General features: G+C 34.8%; 1 protein-coding gene and 1 long non-coding RNA gene across 2 annotated transcripts in view; one reads left to right on the top strand and one right to left on the bottom strand.

Annotated features, from left to right (window-relative positions):
* Window positions 1-919: 919 nt before the first annotated feature.
* LOC107589657 (26S protease regulatory subunit 4-like) lies at window positions 920-4,582 on the bottom strand. The gene is made up of 10 exons (XM_016278160.1): window positions 4,559-4,582; window positions 4,270-4,323; window positions 3,863-3,959; window positions 3,639-3,763; window positions 3,230-3,415; window positions 2,732-2,860; window positions 2,264-2,360; window positions 1,984-2,173; window positions 1,318-1,469; window positions 920-1,101 (listed from the first exon to the last, which is right to left on the bottom strand). Exons 1-10 carry the CDS (start codon window positions 4,580-4,582, stop codon window positions 920-922), a joined length of 1,236 nt encoding a protein of 411 aa, XP_016133646.1.
* Window positions 4,583-4,655: 73 nt separating this feature from the next.
* The window catches only part of LOC107589603 (uncharacterized), a 10,990-nt gene continuing 5,697 nt past the window's right edge, over window positions 4,656-9,948 (top strand). Inside the window, exons 1-4 of the long non-coding RNA XR_001609689.1 lie at window positions 4,656-4,804; window positions 5,413-5,493; window positions 7,225-7,359; window positions 7,469-7,674. This is a non-coding gene — a long non-coding RNA (uncharacterized lncRNA). The remainder of the gene's footprint in view (window positions 4,805-5,412; window positions 5,494-7,224; window positions 7,360-7,468; window positions 7,675-9,948) is intronic.

Genomic DNA, 9,948 nt, shown 5'->3' with positions numbered 1-9,948 from the left:
TTGCACAAATTCGAACATCTGGGTTGTGCTGTTCTGTTGTAAATAAACCAGATTCCTAATTGCATCTGCTTCCGGAAGGCCAAATAAAGTCCATCAACACTACTGCTGTTCCTGAAACCACGCCTTCTTTCTTTGCGTGCACATTTGGGCGGCATTATGCTAATATTTCCACATCCTGATGTAGACATGTGGGGGCGTGTTAGAACGAGGCATTTTAGGTAGGTGTGGTTGACTCTTAACTTTTATAAAGAATATCTCTTTGGATTTGAGACTTTAGTTTTTGCAACTTTACAGATCTTCTTTATGCACCAAGAGCTTGTAACACTCCAAAGAGAAAGGAAAACTTGAAATCGCATCATATGACCCCTTTAAATCATTTGCCAGAGGTAAATGTTACGTGACAATTGATTACAAGCGGTTTTATTTACATCTTTCCGCGGTTGAAACACTGATTGAGCGATTACGAGACATGAGACATTTGATTAAGTTGGGTACTGGTTCTTTCAACATACTTCTGATGTTCAGTCATGTATTTTTCACGCTATAACTAGCAGTAAAGACGGAAAGATGATCGGTTGACTGCCACCACATTTAATAGCGTCAAATGACATAAAAAATAAATAAAAAAGTAATAAAGAACCAATCTTATTGCAGTTATTGGATGCCAGACGTGCAATAAAATGTTTAGTGAAGTTTTGTTTACGCATCAACTGAAAAAAAGCATAAACTATAAAATATCACATATCATTAAAATGAAAATATATTAAAAACGAAACATCTATATTAACAGGCCATGCATCTACACAGCTGACATGTTTACCTGTTGTAACTTCCTTGTATGTTGTGTGCACGAAACACATCTTGTTCTGCAATATACTGTTTTTGCATGTAATCAAACTGCACAAGATTATGCATCTATTTAATTAAACAGGCCTTTAGATGCTACCTTGATGTCAGCCCCAGAGAGGTCTTCTTTAGCCAGGATGAGGTCATCCAAAGTCACGTCATCCGCTACCGTCATCCTGCTGGTGTGGATCTGAAAGATTCTGCGCTTAGTCTTCTCATCCGGCAGTGGGAACTCAATCTTACGATCAATTCTACCTGTGGAATCGCACAAAGGGAACATCTACTTTTAGTCTACAAAGTAATGCACTTCATCCTTTATTGAATGTAATTATGTGCACTTTAAAACAAAGGTAACTCTCAGACCAATGTTTGCGACTTCAGAGAGTTTGCATCTGGCCAGTGAGTCCACTTTGATTCAATTAGCATGTGAAACCCACACCAGAAATAAACAAGGTAAGCTGACTAATTCACCTGGTCTAATGAGAGCTGGGTCAAGTGTCTCTATCCTATTAGTAGCCATGATGACTTTAACATCTCCGCGTGAGTCAAATCCATCCAACTGGTTTAACAGTTCCAACATTGTTCTCTGGATCTCACGCTCTCCTCCTGAATTAGATTCATACCTGCAGAGAAACAAGAGCCAAATGTCAAGTGTTTACCACTGTTTCTAATAAAAACAATCCAATCTGTACCCAATATACACACACCTGGGGCCGCACATAAATTCTCTTTTTTACAGTATAATTATATTTTGTCAGTGTTAGTTCTAAAATCTAACAACAGCCAACAAGTTTTGTTTTTCAAATATTTTTTGTGATTTATGAGTGAATATTGTCATTAAGTGTATAAGTGTAAGTGTATTTAGTGTAAATAAAAAAACTGTTTAAATATTGTGTAAATAATAGATTTAAAAAGTAACAAAATGCACACATTTTAACATTTAGAATTATATATTAAGAAATTAATACTTTTATTTGTCATAGATGTATTAAATTGATCAAAAGTGACAGTAAAGACATTTATACTGCTACAAAATATTTCTATAAAAGATTTGAAAATGATAGGAAATGTTTCTCGAGCAGCAAATCAGCATATTAGAATGATTTCTATAGTAATAATGCTGACCTTCATACTCACCTCTTTGTGCCAATAGCGTCAATCTCATCTATGAAGACAATGGACGGAGCGTGCTCCTCAGCCACTCTGAAGAGCTCTCGCACCAGTTTGGGACCATCGCCCAGGTATTTCTGAATAAGCTCTGAGCCCACCACCCTCAGGAAGGTGGCAGACGTCTGGTTCGCCACCGCCTTCGCCAGAAGAGTCTTGCCTGCACATCAGCAATACAGAACATCAACACAAAACATATGCTAAGAAAATGACAACATACAGATTGGTTTTTAAGACCCCTCAGACTGACCCGTTCCCGGTGCGCCGTACAGAATGACCCCTTTAGGCGGCTTTATTCCCATCTCTTCATAATACTCTGGATGTGTGAGGGGGAGCTCCACAGACTCCTGAATGAAGAAATGCACAAGGTCAAACATGCCTTAGAATTCATGTAATGTCCTGATTAATGTTCCTGGTGTTCTTGTGCAGGATTCATCAGTGTCTGTTATTCTAAAGAAGAAAATGTTATGAAAAACGCATTTCATCAAATTGTATTGTATATTGTATTGTAACAGCTGACATAATCAAGGACATGTAGACAGAGAAAAACTGCCAATAAGAAATAATAATTAAATCAATATAAATTAATATATTTATTTTAATTAATATAATATAATGTATGTCCTATTTTTATAAACCAATAAAAAAAATCAAACTTTTTTTGCAGTTTTTAGCCACTTTGAAATTGAAATTAATTTTATGGAGACTAATCTGTTACCTTGATCTCTTGAATCTGGTTGTCCAGACCTCCGATGTCTGCGTATGTCTCCTGCGGGGCTTTCTCTACTTTCATTACAGTCACCAGAGGGTCTGTGTCATCCATAAGCACCCCGATTACTGCATGAACCTGCAAACATGTACATAAATTAATAACAAAACATAAAATACATATTATAATCAAATAATAATTTAATAATGTTATTATTGACAGGCCTAATAAAAATATTCAAAATGCAGTACTAAAATTGACTTCTGTATTTACATAAAGTTAAGTGAGTGAGTCAATATTCAAGTCTATTATGAGCACTTTAAAACAAATGAACCTCTCACACTATTGTTTGTGACATCAGACAGTTTGTGTCTGGTCATGTGAAACCCACACCAGAAATAAACATGGTCTAATGAGAGTCAAGACAATCTAAGTGGGTCAATATTCATTTCTATTTATCTTTCCATTTCCTAAGGTCTATTGAGTGATTTTAAAGACTTTACTAACCTTGTGGTTCAGTAACACAGAGCAGCCGGGCTCAAGTAGGTCTTTATCTACAAACGACAGAATGCTGACATAATGTTCAGAGCCCACTGATGTCGACACAATGGCGTGATTATCGTCAATGATCTCCTCCAGAGTTCCCACAGACATGGGTGTCCCTCTGAGATCGTCCACTTTAGATCTCTCCTCCTATAAACAAAACATGATGTTTAGGGCTGGGCTTGATTTTGATCTAGATTTGTGTTTCTAGATTAAATATCTTTCATTCAATATTTGTATTCTGTAATGCCTCTTCGGACCAAATTATGGTTCTTCTGATTCAAAATAAAAACAATAATAATTATAGAAATTGAAAAAAACAAAAACATTTTATATACACAATATCAAGAGACACAATAATACATGTGCTCACCTCCTGTTTCTCCTCCAGGGGTTTCATCTGCTCCTGGTTCCTGATGAACTCCTCCTCCATCAGCAGAAAGTCTTTAATTCTCTCTTGTTTGAGGAGTTTCAGTCTGCACTGTGTGTGTGGAGTGACTGAAGAAGAAGAAAGCGACAATAACAATTCATGATTTTATGGATCACTACTATCTATGTAACAGCCGCTTGACACAGGTATCATGATATTTATTTTACCCAGAGGGAGTTTGCTGGCAGCATCTGGTCCCTTCACTTTCTTCTTCCTTTTCCCAACTCTTGTGGGAATGGGAGGCTCATATTTCTTTTTCTTATCCTGAAATTCAATGCACAGATGGAAATTTGTACATTTTAACTGCTAAATTTCTCTAAGATTATTCTCTTCAGACATTTTCTATATATACAGGCGCATCTCAATAAATTAGAATGTCGTATTAAAAGAACCAAAGACTTAAACTACTTCAGTCTGTGTGCATTGAATTTATTTAATACACGAGTTTCACAATTTGAGTTGAATTACTGAAATAAACAAACTTTTCCACGACATTCTAATTTATTGCGATGGACCTGTATATTACTTAATTATGGTATGTTTTTTTGTGTGTGTGTGTGTGATAAATACTCACCTTGTCATCCTTCTTCCCTCCTCCAGGTCCTTGTCCTCCACTCTGACTTTGACCCTGTATATGAAAAACATTCATTTAACCAGAAGTTTTGATGATGTCTGTCACCTACACTGACTTATGAATTTATTATAATTTGTATTTTGCTTCATTTTTCATGAATTTAGTTAAATGTGAGCCAAAATCATCACAATTAAAAGAACCAAAGACTTAAACCACGAGTTTCACAATTTGAGTTGAATTACTGAAATAAATGAACTTTTCCACGACATTCTAATTTATTGAGATGCACCTGTATATTAACACCATGAGGCATCAAGTGATTTTGCAAGTGTCAGGCACATTTCATGGAAACCTTAACATTATTTTTGTTTTTCGGGACCAGATAACAGAAGATAACCCGTATCAGAAACGAGAAAAGTCTTCAGCTGTTCGAGAGGCCCTAAGACTAGATCCAAAGCGTGTGCGCACAGAAGAAATGTTTGCAGCCAGCTTCCCAGATATTAAAGGGCATCAAAACCACCCCATTTTTGGAAAGGTTTGTGCCTAGGATTGATCTCACAAGATAAGGCAGACTAACATGATATTTGATTACTTTTATTGAAAGAATTGAATACTTTTATTCAGCAAGGATACATTAAATTGATCAAAAGTAACAAAGACATTTATAATGTTACAAAAGATTTCTATTTCAAATAAATGTTGCTCTTTTGATTTTCCTATTCAACGACGAATCCTGGAAATCACAGTTTTCACAAAAATATTAAGCAGCACAACTGTTTTCAACATTGATAATCAGAAGAAATGTTCCTTGAGCAGCAAATCAGCATATTAGAATGATTTCTGAAGGATCATGTGACACTGAAGACTGGAGTAATGATGGTGAAAATTCAGCTTTGCATCATAGGAATAAATTACATTTGAGAATATATTCAAATAGGAAACAGTTATTTTAAATTGTAATAATATTTCATAACATTACAGTTTTTTTACTGTATTTTTGATCAAATAAATGCAGCCTTGGTGAGCAATAAAGACTTCTTTCAAAACTATTAAAAAAATCTTACCAACCCCACACCTTTGAACAGAACTGTATGCTATGCAAATGCAACGAGTAATGCCGTTTTGTTCTGCTTGAACTTGCAGGAATCAAGAGACATTTGGAACATCATAAAAAAGGTCAAGGCAGGAAACAGGAAGTCCAGTGCAGACCATCATAATCTACAGGTAAACATTGTCACCTAATTGAGGTGCTGTTTAGGGATGTGTCGAACGAGGCTTTTGAAGCAGTGAGGCTTTTACAACAAACTGCGTTGATGCTTCGAAGCTTTTGACACAGTGCTCTACCCCGTTATCTGGTGGTCAATAAAAATTCTTACACCAACTGTATCATTTAGATGTTTTGTTCATTGGGATGTCACTGTAAGGTTTAATTGTCTATTTAATAAGCATATGTGTCATAGCAAGGCGGCATGTGTGTGTGCAGCGATAGTTTCCCAGATTTATTGTATTTTGCACAATACAATGACAATAAAGACTTCATTTTATAAATTTTTACTTGCATCAAACTTGTCTTTTCACATAAATAGAATGTTTAATACGCCAATAAATTAGACCTACGTCATTTTTCATTGCACCATTTTTGTGTCTTCCTTACAAAAGAACACAAACATTCACATTGTTAAAAAACACAAATTCAGTTATTGCATTTAATATATTTTGCAATATATTTTTTTCGCCAGTGTGAGCTGTTGACAACAGAGGACGGCATTTACAAGCAGCAGAAATGTCTGTGGTTAAGGAAGGACTTTTATCCTTTTTGGGAACAGTGGTTGAGCCCGCAAGGTGTTTTAATTTTCATTCAGTCAACAGACATTCACATGTCATTGTTTTTAATAGTAGTACTATAATTAACAACGATACACCACGTAAAAACACTACAGACATATAGGCATGCTGATTGATATAACTATAACATTGCACTAAATGGATCACGGGTATGGGACAGCGTAATCGACTTGCTTTGTATTTGAGCCTAGCATGACGTGTCAGTGAGGTAACGAAGCTTCGTTTTCACAGGTCACGTGACAGCCTCATTTCAAGCAATGCTCCGGAACACTGTTTCGAAGCACTAGTGTGTCAAAAACTCGAAACGTGTGTCGACACTAGGTGTCGATCTACCCAACCCTAGTGCTGTTACAAATAACTAAAGTCAACATGAAATGACATTCAAAACCAGCTTTGCTTCTGTAATATGATGTATTTTAAAGTTAAAAAGGATGCACAAAAAAACTGGATTTGTGACGTCAGCCTCCAAAGGGAAGTTGAATCAGAAGGATAGGTTAAAGGGTTAGTTCACCTAAAAATAAAAATTCTGTCATTAATTACTCACCCTCATGTCGTTCCAAACCCGTAAGACCGTTCATCTTCGGAACACAAATTAAGATGTTTTTGATGAAATCCGAGAGCTTTCTGACCCTGCATAGACAGCAATGCAACTACAACATTCAAGGCCCAGAAAGGTAAGGACATCGTTAAAATAGTCCATGTGACATCAGTGGTTCAACCGTAATGTTATGAAGTTATGAGAATACTTGTGTGCAAAGAAAACAAAAATGACTTTATTCAACAACTCTTCTCTTCCGTGTCAGTGTCCGCCGCCATTCACGCAAGAATCACGATGCATTATTTTAACAATGTCCTTACTACATTTCTGGGCCTTGAACGTGGTAGTAATTAATGACAGAATTTTCATTTTTGGGTGAACTATCCCTTTAATGCATTTTTTTTCTTTGGAATAATGTGTACAAATGACTCGTTCACAATAAGACCAGAACTAAGTCAGTTTGGATTTCATGTAGGCTTTCTTTGAACATTGACCATGTTTTATGTTGCAGAAATGATTTTATTACATTCAAAATTCTTTAAAATGATTAATTGACAGGTTATACGTTGTAGGCCTTGGTAAACACATGGAAAGAAGAGGGCTGTGCCATTGAGTACAGACCCTCTCAGGAGAAGGAGGATGGTAGCGTGGTGAAGATGCTGCTGTGCTTGCAGACGCTTACTGGATGAATCCTATCGAGCTGGCAGGTGTGTGGGTGGTGCAGTTTGTCATTTAATGTGTACTTGTATACAGGAATGAAATCTCAGATTCACTAAAACTAAAAATAACAACTATTTACTGGTCTTTGCCACACAGAAATTCACTACCACTCTTCTTTCTGTGGGTGAGGACAAATGTGAGCTACGCCGCTGTTGGAGTGTTTGTCACTCAGACAGAGACTAAAGAGGACATCGCAGAAGCCTTGAAGGTGTTTCAGAAGTGGAATTCAGACTGGAATCCATCACACTTCATGGTGGACTTCTGTGAGGCAGAAATCAGTGCTTTAGAGGAGGTGTTTAAGGGTATGTTTAGTAGTGTGTAAATGTATATTTTATTTGGACTAGATGATTTGGCATGACAAATTTAATAGCAGCACTGCTAGAATACATTTATACAAAAGCACATATGAAATCAATTTTGGACCACTTCCAAATCCAATAATCTATAATTTCCTCTATATTCTGAATTTTTCATTGTCATTTCATATGAATTTATTTTTCATATATTATATATACTATGACATATTAACTATATATTAACTGTTAACTATATATGATTAATAAAATATGTATATTTTATATATTTAATTGAATAATCCTGACTACATTATCCTGTAATCATTTTTTCTTTTTATTTAGTTTACTATTAAATATATATGTATATATATATATATATATATATATATATATATACACACACACATTATAAAGTAAATATTTTAAACAAATGTTAATCATTTTTATTCATTATTTTTTATCCTATTTTCCTCAACTTTTCATTACTCTCATTTCATCATTTGATATTTTATATATATATTAATTTTTTATTTATATATATATATATATATATATAAAATCCAAAATCTGATTGTAATCTGATATTAAATTATATATATATATATATAAATATGTATGTGTGTGTGTGCTATATATATATATATATATATATATATATACATTTTCTGAAGCCTGAAGATTTTCACTGAATAACCACTTAATAATTTCTCACACAAATGTTATCCGAAACGATTTTTGCCATACCCTTTTGATGCTTTTTGTTCTTTTTGGATTATCTTTTTGGAATGTTCTCAGAAAGTCGGCGAACGTTCTGGCAAGGTTCTCTTAAAGTTCTGAACAATCATTAATACAAGTTACAAGTTTCAGATGGTTTAGACAACATTCAAAATAACTTTCCCATAATGTTTGCAAAATGACAAAAATAGAATGTTCACTTAAAAAATGTTTATAAACATAAAAAAGAGGACATTTTGAATGTTCAGAGACATTCAGAAATAATTTTATAAATAAATTAGTAACACTTTAGTTTAGGGACCAGTTCTCACTATTAACTTGTTGCTTATTAGCATGCATATTACTAGCATATTGGTTGTTTATTAGTACTTACTACTAATTAGTAATAGTTTATTAGTACAACTACCATACTATCTATTAATAAGCAGCAAATTAGGAGTATATTGAGGCAAAAGTCATAATTAATATTTAGTTAATATTTAGAATTGGACCTTAAAATAAAGTTGAACAATAAATTTAACGGGGATGTTAGCAAAACATTTTTGGAACATGTTTTTGAGACTCCTGTTATTGTATGGGGAACAGAGCAGCTCGGACATTCTTCAAAACTTATTTTCTATTCCACAGAAGAACAAAAGTATTATGGGTTTGCACAAACATTAGGGCAGAGTAAATGATGACAGATTTTTTTCTTCAGAAATTATCTCTGACAGTCCAGTGCCGCAAGTGCTGATCTGCACTCAATTACCATCCCAACAAGACATGACAACTCTATTGTCCGTCTCTGTTGTCTCTTGAGTCTCCTAAAACTCCAGACCGGAACATATCTCAGACACAATACATGCTTTTCATCCACACGCAGTAAATCTCTTTGTGGTATAAGAACAGACTTTCAGAGAGAATTAGAGATGAGGCCATCATTTACCACACAGTCTCCATTTTTAAACTGTGAATCACATGAGATGCAGTGAAGGGTCAGATCAGCATCTGTATTCGATAAAATAAGAGTGTGGAAGTTTGAGGAGGAGACAGCTGCGGTCCTCCAAACGGGAGCTGTCCAGCTTCATGCAAACCTGAATTTTTCCCGTTTTCCCGGACTCGGTCTGAATAATTTTTGGACCCAAATTTGTATCAGTTTTACTGGTAGTCCACTGTATTTTGGGTATGATTTGTCACAGTTTACTTTATTTTGCTATCCTCACTTACATAAATGAACTATAGTGTCCTGCACCCACTAGTAAAAAAAATATCAAAAATTATATCTGATCTCTGAATAATTTTTGGTTGTTTCACTGTATATCCTTCGGTTATTTTCACTCTTAATTATGCCCATTAAAATGTATTTTACAAGTTTTTGTTACTGTCACTGTTAATTTTTTGTGCTCTATGTACATCATCTTTAATTTAATAGCATTAGAGCTGCTCCATTGCAGCGGCTCAGTACTGTAATCACACGCTTTGCTGTAATAATGCAGGGAACCACTCGCTATAAATCTCCTAACTGTGATATTTTCAGAAATAGAAGTCGCGTTTTTTCATCTGAAA

This window comes from Sinocyclocheilus grahami, unplaced genomic scaffold (genome assembly GCF_001515645.1).
Source record: "Sinocyclocheilus grahami isolate Dianchi unplaced genomic scaffold, SAMN03320097.WGS_v1.1 scaffold118.1, whole genome shotgun sequence".
Classification (NCBI taxonomy): domain Eukaryota; kingdom Metazoa; phylum Chordata; class Actinopteri; order Cypriniformes; family Cyprinidae; genus Sinocyclocheilus; species Sinocyclocheilus grahami.
The sequence above is the reverse complement of the archived record's forward strand: the minus strand, read 5'-3'. Positions and strand labels throughout refer to the sequence as shown.

What these genes read in the sequence shown, in the direction of transcription:
- LOC107589657 (XM_016278160.1), bottom strand. Translation starts at nt 4,582, where the DNA reads ATGCCTCATGGTGTTAATATACAG. An exon ending in CTGTGTTACTGAACCACAAG is followed by an intron (nt 2,861 to 3,229) that starts GTTAGTAAAGTC and finishes ACATGTTTGCAG; the next exon opens with GTTCATGCAGTAATCGGGGT. An exon ending in GTACGGCGCACCGGGAACGG is followed by an intron (nt 2,174 to 2,263) that starts GTCAGTCTGAGG and finishes GCTGATGTGCAG; the next exon opens with GCAAGACTCTTCTGGCGAAG.